We start from the raw sequence: 27099 nt of genomic DNA on the forward strand, positions 1-27099 counted from the left end.
GGGAAGGCCGGCCGCGTTTGCTGCCGGGGAGCCGGGACGTGGCGGTGCCGCCGCCCTCCCCGCGGGGTCCCGGTCCATGTGCCCGGGACCGAGCTCTGGGGGGGTCGGGAGAGGGTCCTGCCTGTCCCCACCTGTCGCGCCAGCGGTGGCACATCTGGGCGATGCGCGGAGGCCCCCCCACTCCTGGGGCGGAACAACTGTCTCCATGGCGACAGGGCGCGGCGCGGGGGCTGCAGTGTCCCCGCCCCGCCGTACCGAGCAGCGGCGGAGCCGAGCGGAGCCGGCGCGGCCCCGCGGAGGGCGGCGGCAGCGCGGGGCATGGGGCCCGGCGGGCGGCGGGCGGGAGCGGGGCTGTCGGCGTCGGAGTGAGCACGGGAGACGCCGGCGGAGCGCTGCCCCCCGCCGCTGCCACCGCCCCCGCCCCCAGAGAGAGACCTTGAGCGGTGCCGCCCGGCCCGGCTCGGATGTCGCCATGGGGAGCCGCTTCTCCAGCATCCCCGCGCTGCCCCGCGGCGGCCAGAGCCGCCTGCACCGCGCCCGCCACCACCATCTCAAAGGTACGGCTCGGCCGGCGTCCCCGGCACGACGGACACCCTCGGTGCCCCGGGGCACCCGAAGCACCCCAGCGGTTGTGTGCGGGATGGGTGCTCTGGGCACCCCGAGGTGGGATGGGCACCCAGACAGAACACTAACCTTGGGCACCCAGGGATCCCACATTGGGATGAGATCCCTAGGCACTCATAGATCCCTGAGCACCCAGTGCCAGATGGGCACCCCCAGCATCTCGGGACAGGCTGGGCTTCCATGGCACCCCAGGGTGGGATGATTCCATGCCTGGCACCCCATGGCCTCTGGCAGTGTGAGCCCCACCACTGTTCTCCCAGCCCCTGCCCCATGGGTGGCTAATTGGTGCGCAGGGTTCACCAGGCAGTGGCACCTCAGAAAAGCAAAGGACAACGTGACAGGGGGGTTGGACCACCAAAAAGTCCCCAGCTGCATCTTGGTGAACATAAGCTTTGCTTTGGTGTATTTTCTGGGTGCTCCAGGAAAGTGTCTGTGTATGCATGTCTGTCAGTCCTGTTTGGAGGAGGGCAGGGGATATTTGGGGCTCCTTGTCCAGCTTATGTGGTTATTCTGCACCTCATAAAGGTGAAATCCCTTTTCTGAAATCCTGGGGCACTGTCCAGACCAAATCCAATGGGCATGACTTGTGTAAGGTGAGCAAGAGCGACTGCCCAAGGTCTCCTCTGTCCCTGCCCTTTTTTGCCTCCTTTGGCTGTAAACTGTGTGGGTGGTAGCAGAAAATAACCCGTCATTCTTAAAAGGGATTTCCTTGGGCAGCAGTGCACACCATATGTGTTCAATGCTACCTGGGTACCTCTTCACTAAGCACATTTTCACAGCCAAAGGCACTGAGTGATGAGAGCAGAGGATGTCAGCCATCTCTCTGTAAGCAGGGAATGAGGGAAGATGCTGCTCCCACAGCCATTTCAGGTGGTCAAAACTTGTTGCAGCTTCCCTAGTGTGTTGCAGAATTTGCAGCCACCAGTGTGGAAAACAGAGATGTTGCTGTTCACCTGCATTTTTACTGAGCTTTCAGATACATCTTTGACATGGTGTAGGGGAGTGGAAGTGGTTAATTGTGAGCTAGTCAACTGGTTGTTATACTGAAGGATTTTCTGATACTCATGTTATTCTTCTGTTACACCTCTCTGCTCTTTTCCTCTGTACTCGGATGATTCAGAACAGTTTTGTGAAGTGAGTGTGATTATATTACAGCTTTTTTGATGGCCATGCAAGGAGATGTTACAAATGCTTGCTGCTCTGTCATGGACAAAGTCAGTCACAAACTCAGCCCAGTCAATGGCTGTACTTAAAATTGACTTGCAAGGAGTGGGATGCTGAACCCTGAACGGTGAACTGTTGTCCTCTAACAATGCAAACATGAAGGCACAAGCAATGCTGTAGTAGTTGGTATGCAATTGTAAACTGCCAAGGAGGATTTATCTCTTAAGAATCATGCTGTCAGCTGGAAATCTTTCTGCAGCAACCTTAAGCAGATAAGAATTTATGAACTGGAGCCAGAAGGGACACTGGCACTTAATCCATTATCAGTGGCTTACGTGAGATTTTTGAAGATGCCCTGTATGAAACACCTGATTTTTTGGGGGGGAGGGGTGTGTGTGTTAATGGCACTTTGTTTCTTTCTTTCTTCCATTAATTTACATTTTTATTAAATTTCTGCCTGTGTTGAGGCAGCAAGCAGAAATGTTCTCAAGGCTGTAACATAGCAGAGCACTGAAATAATTTTGGTTTGGAGTAAAGAGTTAAGAAGACATTGCCTTTGTTGTAAAAAACAAGCAACTGCCAGGGACAATATGTGCCTTTTCTGTCTTTTTTGAAAGCAGACTGCCTCGGGTCCTACATTTAAATACAGAATAAACAAGTCTGATTGCATCTGACAGGTTCCTGTAAAATGGTCTGGAGGCATAGCAGCAAAAGTATGAATGTCACACAGTTTTGTTACATATCTGCCATTTAACATTTTGTAAAGTGTATTTTAATTGAAGGTCCCCAGTTGTTCTTCCCCCAGTGTCTAGCTCAGTGCTAGGGATACTGAATTTTCATAATTTGTCCACCATCTAGTACTCTTCTTCTGTGATGATCTCTTCACAACCTGGTGCCAGGGATGATTTAGGCTCATTCTTGCCAAAGAAGAAACTATGACTGCGTTAAGTTTCTCAAGGTGGTCTGGGGCCCCTGAACCTTGCAAGTTCATCTCTGCTGTATAAGAAATAAGATCTCCATTCATCATAGACCTGTTGCCCACGTGTACTGAAAATTTTGAAACCTCTCTGTTAGTCCTGTTGAAAATAGTCGCCTTTAGTTACGCAGATTTTCTGGGGACTATCTGATACTTTTGGTGGTACCGAACGCATCACACAGAAATATCGCTGAAAACTGGAATGGCTGGCAGAATACTTGTTTTGCTTTTGGTGATCATGCATAAGAAGAAAAGCACCCAACTTGATTCTCAGACTGCAGCTGCAGCTGTAAAACCAGGTATCTGAAACAGGCAGGTCTTTACTGAAGATGCCTGCAATAGTAAACCTGCAACCCTGGGCTGATGATTTTAGAGTTGCTTTCAAAGTAGGGCAGTGCTTTAAAACCTGTTTTGTCCAGTCCTTTATAAAATAACTTCACATTACTGTTCACTAGTAACTGATAGACATGAACACTTTGGGATTACCTGTTCCAAAGCAGTATGTTATGCCTGGATTGTTAATCCAGATTTCGGTGTCACAGCCTGCCTGCAGGCTTCTGCCATCTTGGGGACAATGAATTCTAGCCAGTGGAAACAGAAGTCCTCTAGAACTGCAGCTGATCAGATGCCATGGTCTTGATGTGGATGTTAATCTTAAAGTCACGGCCAGTGGTTGTAAAGAGGTTGCCACTTGGTGATAGCATGATGTGGAGGTTGAGGTGAGATTATTTTCAGCATTCTTGTGAGTATTTCCCTTCCCATAACCCAGACGTGGCTGTTTCTCTGGGGTGACGGAAGGTGATCCATTGTGTAATTTCCTAACACAGAGCAAAAGATCATGATTATCTGGTAACAATCTCCTAACGATGCAGCCAGATAAAGTACAGGAAATTTTTGCTGTTCATGCTCTCTGAAATATGGTTTGCAATAACTCTCAAACAAGGTCTGTGTGATTGTTTGGAGTGGAACTGAGTAGGAAAACTTCAGTTGTATCTAATCTAGATTCTGAGATGAAAAAGGTCAACCTTTGCATCAGTGGCTCTGTGTACTGTTTATTTACTAGTGCCAGGGCAGTCTGGCTTGAACTGTTCAATCAAAGAGACTTCTATTATTTCTTGAGACATACATCCCCCTCATCTCCCTGTCTCAGGGTTCTTCCAAGACAGTCTATTAAGTCTTCTCTCTTAATTCTCCTTTTCAATCCTGGTGTATCTTGGTAAACTGCTCTCCTTGCAGACTGTTGCATCTTCCAAATCTCTGCAGCTGTTGCATTTCTTCCTACTGCTCAGCCTTACTGGCTATGTTGAACTGTGATGTATGGGCTGTGTACCCTGTTAGAGCTGTTGTGTACTTCCCAGATTTGCTGGTCCAGAATGCTAGAAATCCAGTTTTTGCTAGCCCTTGGGCCAGAGGTGAGGCGTGGGACCTGAATGCCACCTTCTGTGCTCCGTGGGCAAGTGGCTCTTCATCCTCACTTGTCTCTGTGTCCTCAGTTTCAAGAAAGCTTAGCCATTTCTGTGGACAGCAGATCAATATTACATTGTAAAAGCTAAGAAGTATTACTGTCTCCTCTCTTAAATCCTTTCCTCCAGGCTCTTGCTCAGGTTTGCTGCTCTTTCCTGAGCCCTCTCTTGCCTTGGAAGGTAGCGGGATTTCTTCCTGTCATTTTTATCACGGGTTAATGCACCCATGATATTTATGCAAAAGAATGTATGTGCTGTATAACAGAGACAGCCCGAGCTAGTCAGAGATCCTCTCTTTTGGCAGTGGCTGATTGCTCATGGGTTATTCTTTATTATCTGCATGACAGTGGTATCTGGAGGCTCCTGTTGAGGTCTGAGTCATGTTGTGCTGGGAGCTTCCATGGTCCCCTGTACTTACTGCTCATTCATATAGATAGCTCTTATGTGTCTGGGTGATCTCTGTGAGAGGATTTGGGGTTTATATCCCCAGAATATCACATGAAGCAGGCTGGTACCTTTGCAGGACAGTTCTTCTTAGCCCCTTTTTTATTAGGAAACCTAAAGTCAGGGTCAGTAGCGGTTTGCTGAAGAGAATGACTCTGCCGTTCTGGCTGCAAGCCCCCAGAAGCACACAGCCTGTTGTGCAGCACTTTACCAAGGAGGCAGGGGCTTTGTTGCTTTTCCTGCCCCACAAGAGAGACCAGTCATGATTATACAGTCTTTGCCTGAGTTTTTACAGTTGCTGTTCCAAACTCTGTATCCTACTGACACATAAGTACATCTGACTTTTTTCTTCTTTCACTGGTATTTTATGAGCTGCTGAAATACATGCAGAAGATAGTAATCTGGCTGGTGCAGGCATTTCAATAATTATATGTTGCTGATAGGAAAGACTGTCCTGCTGCCAGCTCCATTTTGTGCACTGGCTAGATAAAACTAATGGGGAGTAAAAGGACGCCAGCAGCTGATGATCATGGGGATTAGAAGTGGGGGTGCAAGCAGTACACTGGGGGCAGATGCCAGTAGTGATGCTTTGAGATAACCTCAGCTCCCACTGCTATAATAGGTGGTTCTTCCTTAAAGTAATATTTAATTTTCTTCCAGCCTCAGACAGTTAGAAGTTTCATAATTCAAGGCTTTGAAGGATGTTTCCAGCTTCCTGCCCTTCTGCTTTATTCTGTCATGGATAGCACTTGTTTCCCTCTGGCCTGTCAGTGTGTCTAGGTTGTAGGTAGAAAGCTTTTCCTTCCTGAGGTTCTCAGGTTTATATGACTTCTAGTTCTTCCAAGAACTAGATTTTTTTCCAAGCTACTGAACTTTGATTTCTTGCATTTAAATTACCTGAAATTGCCCATTGCTCCGAACACAGCAATTTGTTGATCTTATTTTTCCTTTCCCATTGCCCTTTTCATAAGGTGCTGAAGTCTCTTGGTGGAGCAGGTAATGCTGCAGCTTGTCAGAAATTTCCCGGAAAAATTGTCTGGTGCATTGCCAACAGGTGATGTTCTGTATTTCCCAAGAGCAAGAAAGGCTGCTTTTGAAAACCGGTAGGAAGCAAAACATCAGTGAGGTGATTGAGCTGAAAATGTCAGTCCAAGGCTCAGTAGCAGTGATAAAAAACAAATTAAATACTAGAAATTATAAGGGAAGACAAACAGAAGAAAATAGAGGCCATGATTAGATTGTTGAATCAATCTGAATATTGTTTGTAGTTCTGGTTCTTCCCCTTCCACTATCCTGAAAAGACACAGAAGGACTGGAAAAGGTTTTGGGGAGAGCAACAAGTACAGTTAAAAGTCTGGATTGATTTCATATAAGGAATGACTGAATAAACTAGGACTCTGGAAAAAGGGACAACTGAAGTGGGAAATGGCTGGCATGTAGACAGGGGGCAGCAATCCACTCTTCAATGTATTTTCTGGTACAAGAATTAGGAGGACATCAAATGAAGACGATAGATTCCAGCTCCTTTTGAACAAAAGGAGGTTTGGCCATCTGCAGTGTCTAGTAGCTCTGTAAAGCTCATTAATTGTGGATGTTATGGATGCTAAAATGGGTCCTGTTTTATAGGAGAATGGAGAAGGTAATGAACGAGGAATCCTTTGAAGTTATGTACTTTGCTACATACAAAGACCACATACTTGCCCTACTTCTGTGGACTTCCCAAGGGCATCTTCCTAAGGCCACACATGTTCAGCTGAAAAAGATAATGCTGAAATGAGAAGTTAAAACTTCTCCACATCAGTGACATGTGGAGCTGGGTTGTTCAGACAGTGCAGTGATGGACAGAGGGATAGGGCCTGCTCTAAAGCTGGCTAGTCTCCAACTGAATCCATCATTTTTTTCATGTGCATCCCTGCCTGGGTGTTTACAGAGTGGTTTGTTGCCATGGCAGCATTGAAGTCACAGAACATCCCAGTTTTATTTGGGAGAGTAGGGATTGTGATAAGGTTCCTGTGCAAAGTCCCATCGCATCTTTCTTGGATGAGGCAGTGCCTCCTGCACCCTGTGGTTTTGAAAAGTACAGATGCTTTTGCATTTGTAGGCTCTTTTGGAGCAAGAGAAAGCAGGTTCTCTCTGCTTATGTTGACCTCCTGAGTAACAGGGGACTAAGTAGCCCTCACTTCATCTTGTTTCCTAGACTGTTGAAATAGCAGCTTTTGTGAATAGCCCTGTATCTGGGAAGGTTTCTAATACAGAGGCTTGGAAGACTTCAGATTTGGCAGCTGTTCTTACCTACTGCTGCTAGGATAATTGCTCGAACCAGCTACTTCTGCTTCGCTGAAATTGTTGCCTGTGGCAAGTACATAAGTACATGTTATTTTACTTATGATGCTTCTGCCACTTTATGGTGACTCCTTATTTTAAGCTAGGGATCCATATGTGCTCTAACTTCGTTTTCCTTGAAATGTTAAGATATCTGAGCAATCCAGTTGTGAACTGTCCCGAGCAGTGGGGCCTGCAATGCTTGAGTTTCCGTGTTATCTCCATCCAGAAATGGTTGATCTAAGATTAACCTTAACAGCAGCACTGTGCAGGTGCTCAACCTGTGCTGCGAACTGCCAAATCCCAAAGTAGTCTCTTACTTTAATGACAGCACCGTGCAGCTGCTCCGTTCTGTGCCACAAATTGACAAACCCCCAAGTAGTTTTGGGGACAAGAGCTGAATTTTAACTGAAGCTCAGGGTGTGACAATGGTTAAAGTTTCTGCTGTGACTGTGATGTGAGCCTGAGCTACCTTTTAACCTAGCTAGCTAGAGCATTGCAAGCTGTGTAGCTGGGAAGAAGGACAGACACTTGGACACTTACCCATACTAAGGTCTGGGATGATGCCACTATGTGATAAAAATTGAGGTGGGGTAGGTTTTAATCTCCATTCATTCTTGGGGATCTCTAGCTGATAAAAGCATGTTGTATATGCGATTTTAGTTCATGTTTACACTACTGGTTACTTGTCTTCCAGTTATAGGATTAAAATAGGATTGTGTTTTAAAATTATAGGGTGGTGGATGTCATGGTGGTATTATGTTTATACAATTCTCCATTAGTCCACCTCATTTCAACTCTTTGCAGAAACATAGGGAAAAATTCTCAGCTCCCAGAAAACTGTCAGGTTAAACCTCAGGTCTATTTTATGCAGAACTCTGAAAAGTAAATGTTAATAGTTCTCAGCCAGCCTTGGAGATAAAATACCATGCAGGTTTTTTAGGTTAAAAACCCCCTACTTAATTTGGAAAAAACAGTAATAAAATTTTAGACAAAGTTGATTGTAAAGTACCAGTATTGCTTGCAAAGTGCCCTTCCTCTCTTTGTACCTGCATATTCAGTATTGGGGTTTCACACTGATAACACTGAGACTTCCAGATGTTCCTGCATATGTGGGCTTACACAGATGTGCACAGGCATATGCAGGGATTCCCTGTTGATTATTGATCTTCTGTTTTTTATGATATGACCAGAACACACCCTCTGTCTAGAACTGGGACTAGAGAAGCAATGGCGGGGGGCTCTATAACTAGCCAGTGGGGTAGCAAAGAAGGAGCCTGGCTTCTGAGGAGACAAGGGACCGTGGGATGCTGAGCAGAGCTGGAAACCTGGGATCCTTTGTCTCAGTGGAATTAGTCACTTTTGAGGTATTGGTTTCTTACTTTGGGAGCTGAATTGGAGCATGAAAGTCTTTGTGAGCTGCCCCTGTCTGGACATCCCTCTGCTTCACCCTACTTGAAAGCTGTAGCTCACACCCTGACCCAGTCAGAAGAAATGAAATCATGTTATGCTTGATTCATTCTAATTTACATTGACTTCCCATATGTCAACATACGATTTAAAAACCCCACTGATCATCTTTTATCCTCTGTTAGGCATAAGCTCTGCTTGATTTCCCTTTAACTGCTACTTGGATGGAGATGTGACTGTGTTTTTTGCTCTGCTGCTCATCAACACCATCTAATGTAAAGCTTAGTGTTGGAGTCTTAACTTGCTACTGGACAGGCTTTTGCCGGATAAGCCAAGCAGCTGTAAATCCAGAGCTTATTTACCATTCAAATTCCAACTCTTCATCAGAAGGTTAGTTCAAATCTCCTCCTTAAGAGATACCTATTTAATATAGCATTTAATTGTATTGGTATTACTCAGGTTTTCTTTCATTTGAGCAACTGGTGCCATCGAATTTTTAAACATCTATCTAGCTTTCAGAATCATTTTTGTCCATGATGAATGCTTTTTTTTTTTGTATTTAATAAGTATTTACCGGGTAGGAAGGAAAGAGATGGTTTCCCATAGTAATATTGAGCCGCTGTAGAAGACAGGATACAAATAACTGTAAATGTGGCAAGCAGAATCTGTGTATTATGTGAATGAGTCACTTGAATAGATGTGATGGAAAATGGAAAAGAGAAAACGTGGCTCACTAATTGACTATGTTGAAGCATCTCAGCAAATACAAAAAGAGAAGAAGTAGCTGAAATAATTACTTTTTAAATTAAAAAATACAGTGAACACATGATAAAGGACCTAGGTAACCTTTGATGTTAATACTGGATTTCTGCATTCCTGTTCCCATGTCTATATATCATTTAGTGTACTGGTTTTGACAGTACAACCCTTCAACGATGGTAGCCCTTAACAGGCATAAAATAAAACAAGACTGCAAAAGGTCTTCCATATTTAAATTCACAAACACCTTTTGTTTTTAAAGGTTTAGAGTTGAGATGCCAAGTGGTAAGTACTGACAGCTTTACTCTTGCACTTGACATCTGCCCTGCGTTAGTTGTGGCAGAAAGTTCTCACCCTCCGCTGGGTGCCTCGTGGCCTGTGGAGATCATCTGGTATTCGGTGCGGTTCCTTTGGACAGTTGTTCTCTGACCCTATTGGCATGCACTGGAGGACTTAGCAGAGAGATTAAAAAGCAGTTTGAGCTTTCAACCAGAGAAGTCCTGCAGGTGGAACTTATAGCAGGGAGTGGAGTGAGCTATGGTTGCTCTTGCCCATGCAATGTGTGTTTGGTGGCTGAGCAGACATTATCAGTCCAACACGAAGCCCAGGAGGAAAAATTACCCAGCAATGGGTTCGAACAGAGACCGAGGGTAAACTCCCAATTTGGAAATGTTAATGCGACATCCATCATTAATAACCCCGCTGCAAAAGAAAAAATGCTTTGCTACAAATGAAGCTGTGACACAGGGAAGTGGCAGGCAAAATTAAAATTTCATACTTGCCATGGTCTTACAATAAAGGTTTTGTGATACACACCCAGCAATGCTGCTATAAATAGTCTTGTTATCTAATCTTCCACCTCGGAATATGACAGAAGATTACAAGTAGGAAAACAATTCAGTGTAGCTTTTAGCTATTTTCCCACTGCTTCCCTTGTTTCTACTGGAGCATTATTGCTGTGCCCCTTGTAATTTGTATGGAGACAACATTATTCAGAAGTACAGAATGTCACTAGGAGGAGGAGAGTTCAGATAAAACCCAGAAGATTTATGACACAGTTTAGATAAAGCCATGTAGGAACTGAGATGAGGGAAGTAATGATAATTCGCGATCCAGTGGTATTTCTCAGGGTGTGGTGAGACCTTATTCATGCCAGCTCCATGGGGTCCGGTGTGGAATGGGGCATGTTTTAGTAAGGTGCTCTACATGCTTGATTGTGGAGGGAACCCTTTTGCTAATGAATAACCCAGACACATCATACAGTATGGGTTCTGTCCATGCAGGTCCAGGACCTGATCCAAAACCAACAGAAGGTGCCCAGAAAATTTCACAGTGGCATAGCTAGTAACAGATGAAACTTCTTTCTCCTTTGATCTTATTTCCCAAGGGAAAAGGAGTTGGTTGGTTGCAGGGATGACACATCCTCTCCTCCCCTTTCTCTGCCTTGCCAGTGACACACGTCCTCATTTCTGACCCTTTCTTGGAGCCCTTCCTGACCCGTCTCAGATGGGTCTGAGTCTTGGGAAAGCTCCCCTTGAGCAGGGGCAGCTAAAAAGATCTGCAGCCTTTGTGCGTGGACACAAATAACCCGTTCCCACAGAAGACTGAATATTGCTTTCTAAACCTTCATGAAGTTTTCTTGTGGCAGCCATGGGAGGAGGCATGAGGGAGTATACCTGTTGTAGACCTGAAGCCCCACAAGACTTGACCCACCCATTTTTTGCTATATGAGGGGATTTAAGAAGACTTTGTGTGTTTGTTCAAACCCCAGCACTGCTCATCTGCTGCGGGGTGGCTTCCCTGCCACGTGGCTCAGAGGAGTCTCTCTACCAGCATCACGTTGACACATGTCCAGGCAGCTCAGCAGAGTGTGGTGATGGGCACACACATGTTCTCCAGCCATGGTCAACTACAAAACCCCTCATCTCTGCCTTTGCCACTCCTTCTCATGGAGAAGCTAAAACAATGACAAAACTTGAGGACTTGAGTCTCACTGTAGCTGTTACAGGGAGGCAAGAATGAACTTGTGCTATTCCCTTGTCCTAAAATAGGCTGATGTCTAGGGAGGGAAAATTATTTATTTATATCTTGTACAACAATTCAGCAACAGGAAGACTCCGTTCATCTCTTCAACACAGTAGTCCTATATCCATGAATTCTAATAGAGTTTGCGTGATCCAGGCTGAGGATCCAGTTTTGCCTCCTAGGGAAAAGCTGGGACTGGAGGGTTTCACCCTATATTCCCAGTTTGCCGACTTAGCTGAGCTAAGTCTCCATCTACCCACGTCACTCCCTCACTGTCTGAAAACATTGGCAGCATCCTTCTGAGAGGAGGCAATGGCGTTCAGCTACCCTTGACTCACTCCGTTGGGTACTTCTGTCTCTTGTGGCTCTCTGAAAAGCATCCTTAAATATTGTTAAAAGCACAAGAGCTAAAGGACATACCTGCCTGGCTGAACTGGGGCCCAACGCTGCTAGTAAATTCTTTACCAGCCCAGATTCTGGTATTTCAACTTGAATTCCCAGGCGTAAGCAAATACAAGCCTGTCAGGTGAAATGCTTTCTGGACAGCAGGGTGACCATGAACCAGCACTGTGCCCTTGTGGCCAGGAAAGCCAATGGCATCCTGGGGTGTATTAGAAGGCCTAGGTTAGTAGGTCAGAGAGGTTCTCCTTCCCCTCTACTTTGCCCTGGTGAGACCACACCTGTAATATTGTGTCCAGTTCTGGGCCCCTCAGTTCAAGAAGGACAGGGAACTGCTGGAGAGAGTCCAGTGCAGGGCAACAAAGATGATTAAGGGAGTGGAGCATCTCCCTTATGAGGAAAGGCTGAGGGAGCTGGGTCTCTATATCTTGGAGAAGAAGAAACTGAGGGGTGACCTCATTAACATTTATAAATATATAAAGGGTGAGTGTCATGAGGATGGAGCCAGGCTCTTCTCGGTGACAACCAATGACAGGACAAGGGGCATCAGGTACAAACTGGAACACAGGAGGTTTCACTTAAATATGAGAAGAAACTTCTTCTCAGTAAGGGTGACAGACACTGAACAGGCTGCCCAGGGGGGTTGTGGAGTCTCCTACTTTGGAGACATTCAAAACCCACCTGGACACATTCCTGTGTAACCTCATCTGAGTGTTCCTGCTCTGGCATGGGGATTGAACTGGATGATATTTCGAGGTCCATTCCAATCCCTGACATTCTGTGATTCTGTGCCATGGGCTTTCTTGTGCTGTAGCCTATTCGGCAGGAAGTAGAGTTACCTTCTCCTGATTAGATTCTCCAGGCAGACCAAATTTGCTGTTGCAACGAAAGTTTTATATATAGTAAAATGCTCCCAGGCATGCCTTTTAGTAGTGCTTCTGGGCTAAAGCAAGGATTTATTAATAAGAGGCGCCCAAACCATGTTATGCTTGGAAACAGAGTTGGAATAGAGTGCTTTCGCTCTGATTCAGGGAGCTGATTGAATTCAGTAACAGATATCAAGTATTTACGTCCTTGCTTGAGTTCATCTGTTAAATTTTAGAGTGTTAAAAGCAGGATTTATTTTTGGAGTAAACATATTAAATAGCGATGGGAAGTTCCAGCTAGGTATCGGTAGGATGGTATTTTATTATTATGCGTGGTTTTCCGAAGTGTACTGCTCAGACTGCCAGAATAGAAAGCTGCGGGGATAATGCATTGCTCTAGATTTGCAGCAGAGTATCTGAGTTGAGTTCAGAAAGCTCAGTGTCTCTGTTTGTGGCATTGCTTGGTATCATGAAGAATACAATTAAATAATATTTGTTGTATATATAAAACTGCATCGAATGTATTGTTACACAATTGTATTATTTGCTGTAAAATTCCTGACAGTTGTCCATATTTCTACATTAACATGGCGGGGGTGGGGTGGAGTGGTGTATTTTAGTTTTAAGTACGTTTTTTAGCATATTGACAAATGTCCAAACTCTAGAGAAGCTGTCACTTGCTGTGGAAAACATTGCAAACACACCTCTTGATTCCTTTTGCTCATTCTCCTGCCTACCAGTATTCTTTTGTACTTCTTTGTTCGATTTGTTCTGTAACTTCATCTAAAATAGCCCCTGGCCTTTATTTTTGTTTATAGCTCATTTATAGCTCTTAATAGTTTTAAATTATTTCAATTTTATTATCACTCCTAATGAGTATTTCACCCTATTAATCATTATTTAGCCTTTTAATCTTTCCATGGGCCATCTTGAAGCCCTTGAATGGTGACCCTACAGCTGAATCAAGACTCAGGGTGAGGATGAACAGCTGACCCATAAACTTCAGGCAAGTTGTCGCATTTCCAGTGCCTCTGAGCCATCTTATGCCTCAAAAATTAATGCTGCTTACAAATTGCTTTCTGCTGCGCTCCACCAAATACTAAGATGCTGTAATTATTTATGACAGTTAAAATCTCCTGATGGATTCAAATAAAAGCCAAACATCTAGGGAAAACAAGTCGTGTGAAGGAGGGTTATAGTATGAAAGAGAAGATGGTTCACTTTGTCTGCAGGACATGTTGAAAGGCAAGCTATTATAGAAATACATATAAGATGGAGACCTAGATGTGCTATATTTAAGGGGGAACCCTGTAGCTGCTGCCATTAGACTATTTTCAGGTGTTTGTATGAGTGAATGACCCAAATATAGCTTAAGCCTGTGACTATTTCATTTTAATAGCAAGGCAAATACAGGAGGTGAAGGCTAAGAGCACTGCATCTAATTTAGCAGTGTTGCTTTAGCAACATCATGCAGGATGTAAATAGTCTCCTTGGTAACACTTCCTAAGTGTCATTAGATAAGAGATGGTTATAAACATGGAAGCAGATCAGAATGAGAGACTTGTTCTTGTGCTGTGCCTTTTGATAGCCCGAGACATCACGATTAGCAGGATGGCAAAACGAGAGAGGAAAGCTGTTTGGAGAAATGTGGCGCTTGTTAGTGTTTTTTAAGTTGTACTTCGAAAAACCACACCAATGGTGATGGGGTTTTCTGACTTGGTTTAAATACGGTGTAAAATAAAGGGAGAGTGTTATTTCTGCTCACTGATGGCACCTGTCAGAGACATATGCAAAGTGTCCTCCCTCCTCTTGGGAGGATGCGGATTGCAGATGCTAACCCTTCTGCCATCTACCCTCAAACCATACACGTGTCTCTGGTGAGCTTTGAGTCTACAGCTTAGGAAAGGGAGAGGAAAGGAGACTCCAGAGCTGAGCGTGACTGTGACTCTGCTGTCATTGCCCTGGGGAGAATGTGGAGGTTGAGGTGGTGGTGAAGGATATGCTTCTGGGGTGAGACCAAGTGCAGGATCTGCTCCCCTTCTGTTAAGCTTCTCCTGCCCCAGTGTCACTGCCAGCGGATTACCTCTTCAGGAGATATGGGTTTCTCTGTTGAATTCTGAAGACTCTTTCCTAGGGATTAGCAATGCAGTAGGGATGAAGGTGAGAAATGGGGTTACTTAGTGCTCAGAAACAGGGCAGTTGCTTCTGCTGTTGGCATTGTCATGTAGAAAACAGTCGTGAATTGAGTCAGCTTTTCTATCTCATGATAACTGTTTTTTTTTCTTAAAGCCTCAGTTTATGGACTGAAGGGATTACACAAAAATCCTAGCTTTTGTCTAACCTCCACTCAATTTTATATACTTCCATGTTATAGAGAAAAGCTGCAAGGTATAAAAGGAATATGACCTAATGGCTCAAAAATCAGAAAGCATACAACAGAACCACCAGTGGTTTTGTTTTACACTGTTCTTAATTTTAAACCCACTGGTTAATGCCCAAGGATATCATCCAAGGATCCGGATGCCTCATAACGTCAACTGGAGCACATGAAAGGCAGTAGAAGGAGGGAGGTCCACAAGAGCATCAAAATAGGTTTATTCTGGTTTGGGATGAAAATCTGAAATAGCAGATGGTTTTATTTTATCATGAGCTTGACCCTGCTTGAGTGGAGACAGATAGTTGTTGGCCTTCTGCAATTTTTTAAAAATCCTCTGAATCTAGGCTAAGCTAGACCTTTGTAGCCAAATACCTCCTGATCTGTGACCTTCAGGTCCACACACAAGTCCAGTGACTGGAAACTGGTCAGTCCAAGGGTCCCTTTTCCATTTCAGCAGTGTGCAGCACCTTGCAATTTAGATATACAGCAAAAGACTAACTGCAATTTTTCCTATTCTAATGCAAAAAGGAATTTAAATGTCAATAGTCTCTCTTTACAAGGAGAACTCAGAATTAAGAAAAAAGATAACAACAACAACGACAACAATGAAAAAACTGTCCCCCACAGCCTTTTTTTGGTCCCAAATCCTCTTGGAATTCATCCATCTTCATACAGCTTGTATCTTGTAAACTCTGTTGTAAATGTCAGTGCTAATTAATGGGACCTTGGTCCTCCATGTAGTTAAGATGGGTAACAATCCAACACTTGTTTGTGAGGTGGGTGCCCTTACATATCCCCTTCCCAGGGGAAGGTGCTGGGGCCGTTAGCTTTGCATGTGAAAAGCTGCAAGAGGCAAAGTCCAAAACACCATTCTACCTTTGTAGTGTCAAAAGCATTCAGGTGAAGAGCTGGGTGAGAGGAGTGTTTCCTAACCCTTCTAGAGATTAGAATGGAAAGTCTGGGGTCCCTTTACTGAATTGGCCCCATCCCACCCCTATGCTGGGCTCCTGGGAGCCCACTGGAAGGCACTGGTGAGTTTTCTGCTTTGTGAGGGAGACGCTGAGGTCGCTGGACCCTGGGATGCTGTTTCAGCCCTAAGGAAATATGTTGCTACCTTCCCTGTGCAGTGTAACAGCCTTCATTCATGCAGCGGGTCTTGGGATTGATTTGAAGGGGAAGTTTGTCTCTGCATTCCAATTGTTCTGCAGTAGAGGGACTGAGCAGCTGTTCCTCACAGCCATGGGCCATGGCTTAGTAGGACATGGGAATCTAGACAAATGACTCTGCTAAATGGGAGCTCAGTCCTCAATCTGCCCTTCCCTCTGCTGTATGCAGTGAAGTGTTTCTCTCCAGGACAGTTACATTGCTGTGTTTCTGCTATATGTCATTTGGATACTGAGTTCTTGAACATTTGCAAGCATCATTTTATAAACCAGCTTGGACAGGAAACTTATCTTTATCCCTGATATTCCTGGTATGAGTCTCCTGTAGAGAGATGAGACTTGTGCTTTCTGTGGAGGATCAAAGGGCAGGAGTGGTGAGTGAGGTTTCTCTGCACGCCCTCTCATGGCACTTTGGGGTCTCCAAGTAAAAATGTATGGGGGACAGGAATTGAGACCTAAATCAGAGTCTTGTGATGAAGGCCTGGTGACTCTTCTCTGGGAGCAGGTGGTGCTGTGGCCATGTGTATGGACACTACTGGTGGACACAATAGGAATCCTCAAGTCCCAGGGAACTCCTCAGTGCCACCTGTCCTTGTCATTGCTTAACACACTTCTCTGTGGCTCTTCACTGAGCTCTGATTTTGCAAAACTGAAGATGAAACTATCCAGGATTATTTATACCTGATTCTGACTGGGTCTAGCTGAAGAGCTGGCTGGCATTTTCTTCCCATAAGCATCATAAAATGCAAAGCACTATCATATGTGACATTAGCAGATTTTCTCATTGGTCACAGCCCAGGGTGGAGTTCAGCCTGAGACTCGTTTTCCATGACAGGGCAGACCTTGCCAGCTCATCTGAATGTGTGCAGTGCTTTTTTCACCTGTGGGGATCTCAGGGATCTCAGGGGGTACACTGGCCTTGCCCGTTCCCTGGGGTGGTTGATGCAGCCGCTGCAGCCCAGACCTGAGCCAGCTCAGGCATTTCTGCACTTGCACCACAGAGACTCGTTCCAAATAGCACCTCTGCATGATGCAGGATCATTGCCCGTTCAGCAGAAAGAGCAATGGTTTTGTACTCCTGGTGCTGCTTCCTGCAGCACCTGGGTTGTCCTTGGAGATCTGTTCACACACAGAGCCAGCCTTGCTTCTTGGGGCTAATGGGAGCACAGGGCCCTGTGGTGAGACCGTGAGCCAGAAATCCCACACCCTCACTCCACACACCTGAGATCAGAGCACTCTTGCTGTTGTGCAGCTGCAAACTTCCTTTAAATCAGTGTTTCAATACAATCAAGGCAGCTCTGGCTTTTTTGAAATCTTGTGTTTTTTGGGGTTTTTTTAATCCATAGTGGGAACCAGGAGCTTCACACCCCACTGTGGCTTCCTAACCCACATGGAAATCCCTTCTTTTCTCTCTCGATGCTGTGGTTTTGCAATGCAGCCTCACTAAGAGGTGGGAGAGCAGTGTGGCACTGCACCACAGCTCTGACAAGGGATGCTCCATCGCACCTGGGACAGTGACAGACATCACTCCCCAGCTCCTCACCCGCTCGGTTCCCATCCCCTGTGGACTGGCTGCTCCCCCTGCCACACATCGAGCGCCGGACACTGCCCCTCACCCAGCCCCCAGCCATTGGGCTGGTCTGTAGATGGGGTCTCAAGTGCGTTACCACTATAGGAGGGCACCCCAGTGCCTGAACCATGAGACTCCTCTCTCTAACCCCTCCTTCCTCTGGCTCTGTGTTTGCTGCCTGTTTCTTCACGATGCTCCTTTCTGTGTTTCCTCACAGAAAAACAGACCGCAGTCAAAAATCCTTCTCAAGCAGCTGGGCCAGCCAAGAAGCAACTCTTCCTTTGACACAGAAGTCCCTCATTCAGTATTCACCTCTGACAGTAGATGACTTTTGGCCACTCTCTCCTTGCTCGGATGTGGCTGCTACCTGTCACTCCCTGGGTGCTTCCTCTGCAGCTGGGAGCTGCTTTCATGCCCGTGCAGCCATCCTCTGTGTCTTGGATTGGCACTCCTCTTTGTTATTTTTATATTTTAGTGGCCTTCCTTGTGCAATAACATGACTTATCTTTTTTTTTTTTTTTTTTTTTTTTTTTTTGGTATCTTCTTAGCAGAATATGAATGCATATAATTAAGATAGTATTTGGCTCTTGAATCACACTGTTCATCCCAAAATTGGCTTAATGACACAGCTGCTCTTCTAGAATGAGGCTGTGTTTGTTTAAAAGCTTAACTATGGAGATAAGGGCAAAATTTCTTCCTCCAAGGAGAAAACCTCCATTTCAGACTTTAGCTATGTTGTAAACAGTGGTTTCTCCATTTTAAGGAGGCGGAGAAGTCAAGGGAATGGTACTGCCGATTTTTTTTTTTTTTTTTTAAATCCTCTACATGGAGAGGGAGCCAAAAAGCCTGCCTGTCTATCTATCTATCCCTCTATCCCTCTATCTATCTATCTATCTATTCATCCCTCTATCTACCCATCCATCCATCTATCTATCTATTCTCCTGTATTATTGAAGGTAAAAAGCTTGAGGATCTTGCATTCCGTAGGTTGGTGTATATGTGATTCCTCTGATTTTCCTCTCTCTCTGGCGTCTTGAAACTCAGGTGTCCCTAACAGCCAGACAAAATCTATAATGTAAGGCTCCTACTCTTCACCAGCTTCCAGCTTGTGAACCATAAAAGTAGCTTTAACTGCAGCCTTAACCTCTTGGTGTTACAACAACATGGAAGAGAAGTGCCTCCAAACAAGTCTGCACGATTATTTCAGCTTTTTGTGAGACAACTGAGAAGTTATGTTCAATTTTGCTGTCAATTCTTCCACTTTAAATGTTGCTGCTGTATACTATCAGCCCCTCCTGCGAGTACGATCGTGTTTGGCACAATGCAGTAAATCAGATTATAGCTACCCTTTATTACCTCTGATGCACACAATTTCAGCAGTAGAGTTTTGTTTCAGAGGAAATGAATGAGGATAGTTAAAGTCAAATATAAATAGAGCTCATTAAAAAACAAACAAACCAGCCTCTGTTTCATTATGTGACTCTTAACTGCACCATGAGAATTGAAGTAGCTCTCATTAAAGTCCCCTGGCAGCCTTGTTCTCTTCATCTTCTTCTGCAGAGTCGCTGACAAGCTCCTAGGAGCTCTTGGGAACATGAAACCAATCTGCAACTTGGAATGGGAGAGAAAGGGAGAAAGCAAACAGAAGCAGCCTGCGAGCATGTGCATGCAGTAAAATGAGCGTAGCCCTGCCAGAAGAGATGAGGTCCTGATTGTGCCTGTGCAGAATTCCACTGCTTCCCTGCACCTGAGACCCCTCTCTCATGCTCTCAGCAGCACCGTGTCCTCACCTGGCTGGGCTAAGCCAGAGGAGCCCCCCGATTTCTTCTCTCTTGCCCAGTGTGTTTGTGCTCAGGTTGCAGGTGCTGCTGGGGAGCCCATTCCATGTTTCCCCCTGGCATGCTGCTGCAGGGCGGTGGTACCTGAGGATGGGCCGTGTGGTGGGGTCAGGATTGTTCCCTGGCTGGGGGAACAAGCATCCCCTCCATGTTTCCCCCTACCACCATAGCAAAGCCCAGCACTGCCTGTAAAATTAGAATAAGCTGCTTATTCCCACGTGCAGTCTGTGGGGAGCCTCTGCCCTTTCATCACCACAGCCGCAGGAAGAGCTCAGAGTCTGATTTACACACTCACCCTCCCTGTGTAGGTGGGTTTATGGTGGGTTTTTAAGTACATATGTTTTGAGGGAAGGGAGAAAGTAAAGTAAAAAAAGCAATAATGTACTCAGAGCATGGAAAAAATCCAGCTATGGTAACAAAATATAGTATATAGCGGTCTGTGCTGGAGAAGTAAATGTTGCAGAATGGTACCCAAAGCTAATTTACAAGCAACCATTAACTTTAATGAGGTTTCAGCTATTGCCTTAATGAATAGTACACACTTACTTTCATGAGATCCTGAGTGTGTAGGTACAGTGAATGGAAAGAGTCCTGGAAAGGATATTGGACAGTATTTGAAAGGAAGACCTGTGGTTGTGGAAGAGAAAGCTAGTTTCAAAGCAGAGGTAAAACATATTTTATTTTGAAAAGGGTCTATTAAAGAAAAGACCACGTGAGTCTCATCACTGCTAGTGGGAGATTAATATTCTGCTAAAGGGAATAAAACCGCAGTATCTCTTGAGCAAATCTTTTCCCACATGAATGGGAGAGCTCAAAAGCAAATGGCATCTTTATGTTATTTATGATTGCTCTCCTGGAACTCATGTGGAGCCTGCAAGGGACGTGGCTGTATCAATTGCACTTTTCTTATGGTTGTCCCCATTACAAGCACCAGTTCAGTCCTGCTGTTATCACCAGTTCAATCCCAGCATCCATAGCACTAGGATCAGAGAGTCCTTGATATTTTAAAGCCACATATCATCTACTCCCGCTCCCTGCAAGCTTTACTGGCACAATGCCTGAGTGCCAGGCACTAGGGCTCCCACTGTTCCAACTTTACATGGAAAACCATTCCAAAGTTTTAATTAATTTTAATTCACAATAGTGGAGCAATTTGGTGCGTGCAGATGGAGATCAGTAGAGAAGTGTTAGTTCATCATGCTTTGGTATTTTTTTATGTATACATATGTTTTACATAAAGAGTTGCAGCTTACTCAGAACCTGGACTGGACTGTGCCTGACTGTTTAATTACTGTTTACACAGAAGTAATTTGCAAAGTGTTAATTTCCAAAATCAATGCACTCCAGTCCAATAAATATTTAACGCTTCCATCTGCCATTTTTAGGTTAGTTACCAAGCCTGCTAGATTAAGTCTATGAAACAGTTGTCTACTGTTGACGTAAAGAAGGGGTTTGAGATTCAGCTTTCATGGAAACCTAGAAAAAAACAGGTTTCCTGAACCCAGTTATATTAATTTTTCAAGATTAAATATGGATAGGGAGAACATTGCATACAGAGACAGGTTTATAGCAGATAGGCCTGTGTAAAATTACATCTGAATTTTATGAGGGAAAATAGATGAAGTCTTTCCTAGTGAGACTACAACTGCAGATCCTAGGTCTGGATTTTTGGGAGGAATCTAGTTGGAGCATGGCAGCATCTCTATCAGTGCAAAAAGCCTAATAAAGAGCACGATGGCCATTTCGAAGAGCAAAGAGGAGGTGAAGAAACTCCCTGCCCACACAGGCAGCCCGTGCTCCCCTGGGTTGTGGAGGGATGTCAACCTCGCTTCGTGCAAAATGGGGCAGCAACACTTGCCTCCCTCTGGCTGCATAGCAGCCTGTTTAATTACTGATATGCATGGAGGATTTGGAGCTCTCTGAGTGGGAACGCCCTGTGCCAATGCAAATGTCACTGCTCTCAGTACAACACAGGGGCCTCGACGATTAGTTCTGTTTTACTGTTTTTCTAGTATAATTATGTTTAACTCATGTTGTTTCATCAAAGTGTCTGTCACTCAGGGCTTGGCCTCATCTTCTTAAATAGCTGGATATAAAATTACAATGTGTTCCTCCTGTGAGACCATATTTCCAGAACCTCATGACAGCTTTATTATGACACAGGGGTTTCTGTTTAACTGAATGGAAACACTGAATTATCCTTTAAAAAAATAAAAATCTCTTGTGGTTGGATCATTAGACTTGTGCCGTATTCCATACAAGGTTACCCTAAATCAACACAATAAGTATCTTGTGCTGTGGCCTTTAAGCTTTTTCGCTGAGTCAGGGTGGGACAGTAGTTACATGGGAGGCAAACTGCAAAGTATCAAGCTAAGCAAGACTGATTTTCCAGCAGAAGATATTCACTCTTCAGTCCTTCCACAGTTTGGTGGCAACTTCCAGGGATTATTCAGAAAGCAGTGAACTAGTAGAGATGACTCTCATGTCCCTGTGGTACCTAAAGCTCATATAGAAACCTGGAGGAGCTTTGCTGCCAGTACTGCCATGCTTTAAATTCCAGACCCCAAGCTGCTGTGAGTTGGGTGGGAGCCTGTGCCCATAAACAGGAACCTGTAGTTCAGATGTTTTTTAGTGATGCATTCAAATTATTGTCCAAAGCTATTCCTCTCTAAAATCTTGCGTGTAAAAGACCAACCTATCCAAACCTAATAGGACCATGATGAAACTGTTTCCTGCAGCTTTATGCTGTGCAGCTGGATGCAATATCTCCAGCTAATGTACCAGGGACATGCAACAGCAAAGTTCTTCTCAATGCATTTGATTAAGTTGCTGCTGTAGTGGATAGAAGGCTTTTGGGATGGGTAGATATGTCAATCAACCCAATAATGACACTTCTGGATTAAAAATTTTGCTGGATTATGGAATAAGCCTTTGAATTGCTACTGTGGTGGGCTGTTCTTGTGTAGCCAAGTACTACCATCTTTTTTTTGGCTTTCGTGTGTGTAATGATGTACTAGAAAGTAAGAAAAAAAGAGAAGCATAGGAAGTTGGTTTGGAAGTGTAATTTGTAGTATTACTTTGCTACGAGTGTCTCGTCCCCCCCTTGCTTTTTTTTTAAGATGGCTTTTAAACTTTGTAGGCCAGGTGCTGAATGGCTGCTCTATGGCTTAACCAGTAACCAACCTCAGGAAATCCCCAGTGGCTGCAAATAAATATGAAATTAAGTCATCCTTTTGGCTAGTGACTATGCCTATACTGCCAGAAAAGTGGGGTCCTGGGCAGTTTTCTTGCTGTTTTTATCTGGTTTTCTGAGGGAGCCAGGACCACTGCAAACTGGTGAAGTGAGAGGGAGCAGGAGCTGGCTCTCTGTTTCTTACTCTTGATTTGGATGTATGCATGGTGGTGGGACAGCCCTAAGGAGCAGAAGGCACTTTCTGTCCCCATCATCTCCTTTGCAGCAGCCCCTGCAGAAGAGAATCTGAACACAGAGAAATCTGCTAATTAATGTAAGACAGCATGGTCTACTAGGCACAGCAGGTCTTAGAGGAGATAAATCCCTCTATTTGATGTTCCCAGCTCTCCCACGCAGATACCAAGGCGTTTCACCTTCCTGTGCCTCACAGTGCCTGTACATAGGAATAAAGGAAGGAGAGATGTAGAGTTGCATCATTGCTGTTATGGTCTAATTCTAACCAGAACTGAGTGGCAGGGAAGCGCCATCAGTTCTTGGTTCCTGCTGTCGTCATTTAGACGCAAACTAGTGACTTGGTGTGAATTCAAAGAAGGTTTGAGCTGATCAGTGTTGAGTCTGCTGCAAGCCCCCATTTTCTCTCCAGCCACTGGTGGTCACATGAGAGGATCCATCTCTTTTGGCCAAAAAGCAACTCCTCCCCACCTCTTATTTTGAATTATTATTTTTTGGCTGGGTCAGCTCCTGATATGGGCTTGCTGTGCCATGCGATGTGTTCTGAGGCAAGGAATGGGATGGTCTGACCAGGGAGAGAAGCCAAGTCATCCTTGTGGAAGGATCATCTCATGTGGCTTTGCTGAAAATTATTCTTCATTGGAGGGGTTGTACTGAAGACTGAAGGCCTGTTTGAACTCAGGTTGTGGATTTTCATTTGACCAGCTTGTTGGTTTGATGCAATTTAGGGGAGATTCTCCTCCTGCTGACACCTCTTCTACTCTCTGTGACAGCCCTGTGTAGGCAGGACCTCCCTGGAGATGCCTGTATGTGCACTGATTCACTGTCCCTTGCAGGCTCCTGAAAGCCAGTTTCCCAGGCTGTGATTTTCAGGTTTTTGTGAACCAAGAGTCCAACTGTGCATCACAAATACAGCAGATGAAGCCAACGAGGCAGCCTTGTCATACTGCTTCCATCTATGTATCTCCACCACAGGAACCAATGTGTCTTCCACAGAGGGTAGGCAAGACCACTTGGTTTGTGGAAGAGCAGGCCTCTTGTGAGACACAGTTCTTTGCCTCTTCATCATCTCACTACAGAGGCCTGGTTGTGCCACCTTTGTAAACTTCAATCCGAGGAACTTGCTTATGGAGACCGTATTAGTATTCTACAAAGAAAATGGGAGTGCTTTCTTCATTGTGTCTACTCAAAGGACTAGTGTGTGTCAGTATTGTAGGAAATAAAATGGCTGCTGGAAAAAAATCAGCATTTTAAAAAAACTTATGTGCTGCATTGAACCATTTAGATTGGAGAAATAAGTTGGTTTAAAGGGATGGGGGCTGGTTTAGGGGAGCATTGCTGTGAGAACCAGCACTGCCCCAAGCCCGCAGGGTGAGACCCCCAGGTATAGCTTCACTACTGCCATCTCCTGCAGGACAGCCAGCACAGAAGAAGCCATGTGAAAAAGATAAGCAAAACCAAGCTGAGGAATAACAGCACTTCCATAATACTGCATTTCCTGGGTATTAGAGTAATTCCATGATACAGGAATTTAATAGTACAAATCTGGCCGATAACCGTTTTGGTAAATAATAATAAAAGAGCTATGACAGTTCAGCTCTATCTTGACTAATGTAGTGATAGTATCTACCTTGAAGAGAAAAATGCAGTAGCACAGAGAGTTCTTTTCTGGCATTTGTCAGGTGTGCAGATGCCATTGGATGACATTCAGGCTCATGCAGGGGACCAGCACACACTTACACACATTTGGGTCTGTTTAAAATACCTTGTTTCTATGTCCTGAACCTTTGTGCTTGATGCATTTCACCCTCTGTATGGAAAACAGAAACTTACTTCCCACATTTAATGTGGAGATTGTGTCTCTTGAGCAATCAGGAAAGAGTGAAATAGTAACCCCGGCAATCTGTTTCTCCTTTACCACATTGATAGCATTTGCTAGTGTTAAGAGACCTCTGCAGCCCTGAGCAGCAGTATGGGTTGTGTGTTCTTATTAAATGACCAAGAGGAGCCAGAGATAGGTGACAAACTTGGCTAAATATCAAGTGCTGAATGAAAGAGCTTGTATCTGACCAAGTGGAAAATGACAGGTCCATTGCTGTGCCTTCTTCTACTTCCCCAGGCATACCTTATGGCATAAAAGCTTGGAATTATTTTGCTTTGGGTGGAGTTAATTGGAATGGGCTGCTGAGTCATCTCCTCCAATCTGCATATTAAGGAAGCATCATGCCCTTCTTCCCACCCAGTCTGGCAGCAGAGGGATGAGGAGGTTCCTGGTAGTGGCTGTGTGGTAGAGGTGGGTGCTGAAGCTCTGAGACCTGGTTCTCCTCAGCTCTGTGGTAAAATATTGCCTTCCTCTAACATATTTGCTTTGCATTTACCCCTTCTGGTTGGAGCCAAGGTACCCTGCATCAGATAGACACAGATGTTCATGTGTGACTAGCTCAAGAGCAACAAGAATATGGTGGGAGCTCTGCTTTTACCTACAAGTGTGCAGCTCCTGATCTGTAGCCCAGGTGAATTGTCAGCTCTATTTTTATTTAAATAATGGTTCTTAGAACAAAGAATAAATCTCTAATTTACTTGGATGGGAACAGACTCTGGCTTTCAAGGTGGTAATAACCAGTGCTGTTGGAGTTTATCTCTCAGTAAGCCAGAAACTCCCTCTAGGATTATGGTCCATGTGCTCTGGTGTAGTAAGAAATATGCAAGCTCTGCTTTGGAGAATGTGCACCCTTCTTAAAATGATCTCCTATAGATCTGTATGACTTGCCTGTCAAGCTTTAGTTAGTTCTGTGTGAAAAGAAACAGCTTTAAGTTCACAGAAGTTCAGCTTCATTTTTCTTTCTTTTTGGTTGTTGTTTTTAAAGCAAAACTAGATTAAAATGGTCACTTAGGTAAGGTAATGTTATTTCCAGCTTTCTAAGAAAGTCTTGGACAGGGGAAAATGCAAATCTTTGCTAGGTTTGGCAGCTTCCTTGGAAACTCTATCTCTGCGTGAGAGTGCATTAAGTATAATGCTCTCTGGCAGCTCTTTTGGAATCTGGAAGCTGGAAGGTAGTGAGCAACTCTGTATCATGGACTTCTGACGACTTCATTAAATCAGAAATCAGGAATCTCTCACACTTACTACTCAAATTCCTGTAGAGGAAAGCAGATGGTCACAATTTTAATGGCATTTCAGTATTACATTGTTGTTCCTCTTTCCCGAGGCCCTGGATTGGGTTTTGTGCTTCAATATCACAGCAGAGGATGAACCTCATTAAGTCTCTGAAGGCCAAGTTCTATGCGTAAGTTTGCTTGGAGCCTCTCTGCTGATGCCTGCTGCTATATTGTCTCTTCAGCTGGGACTTCATCCAAGTTTGTAAGCAGAAACTAGGCTCAGCCTTTGGACCTAGCTCTTGAGTTTTCTTGAAGTACCAACTGGCTGAGTGTTGGGTACCAACTGTACCAACTCTGTTAATAATTTACACAGTCTTGAGAGATAAAAGTCAGTTTCTAAATCTAGAACACCAAAGCAGTTGTAGCTGATATTCAGTGGGGAAACAGTTTTGTTTTTTTTTTTTTTCTGTGTGTGCAATTGTGTGTGTGTGTGTGCTTGTTGTTTTGGAGTTGTTTGTTTGTTTGTTTTTGTTTTCCTTGGTTTGTTACTAATTAGATGTGTGTGGCTGGAAACATTGTATTGTTTTGTTTTGTATCTCTCTTTCCCTTATTGCATGAAGACATATCCATTCAACACTTAACACAATGTAAGACTGTTAGCAAACATAAGCTGGTTGATACGCTCAGGATCAGAGCATCCCCACACGTAGGAAGTCAAGGAAGGGAGCCAGGAGGCCTACGTGGTTGAATAGGGATCTGTTGGGTATGCTCAAGAAGAAGAGGAGAGTTTACAGCTCATGGAAGCAGGGGCTGGCCACTTGGGAAGAATATAAGGCTGCTGTTGGCGGATGTAGGAAGGCAGCTAGGATAGCCAAGGCCTCCTTAGAATTACAGCTGGTGAGAGGGGTCAAGGACAGCAAAAAGAACTTTTTCAAATACATAGCGGATAAAGCTAATACCAGAGGCAATGTAGGCCCACTGATGAATGGGGTGAGTGCCCTGGTGGCAGAAGATACAGAGAAGGCAGAATTACTGAATGCCTTCTTTGTCTCTGTCTACTCCGCCGGAGGCTGTCCTGGGGAGCCCTGTACCCCTGAAACCCTGGATGAAGCCAGGTCAATGGAGGAGTTTGCTTTAATCAATGAGGACTGGATTAGGGAGCAATTAAATAGTCTG

General features: G+C 44.7%; 1 protein-coding gene across 1 annotated transcript in view; it reads left to right on the forward strand.

Moving 5' to 3' along the window:
• Positions 1-472: 472 nt before the first annotated feature.
• Positions 473-27099, forward strand: part of NEURL1 (neuralized E3 ubiquitin protein ligase 1) — a gene marked incomplete at both ends in the record, with an annotated part of 155193 nt that continues 128566 nt past the window's right edge. Inside the window, one exon of the mRNA XM_080348162.1 lies at positions 473-557. Coding sequence (XP_080204288.1) covers positions 473-557 — 85 coding nt within the window. The remainder of the gene's footprint in view (positions 558-27099) is intronic.

This window comes from Nesoenas mayeri (assembly GCF_963082525.1).
Source record: "Nesoenas mayeri genome assembly, chromosome: 7".
Taxonomy (NCBI): domain Eukaryota; kingdom Metazoa; phylum Chordata; class Aves; order Columbiformes; family Columbidae; genus Nesoenas; species Nesoenas mayeri.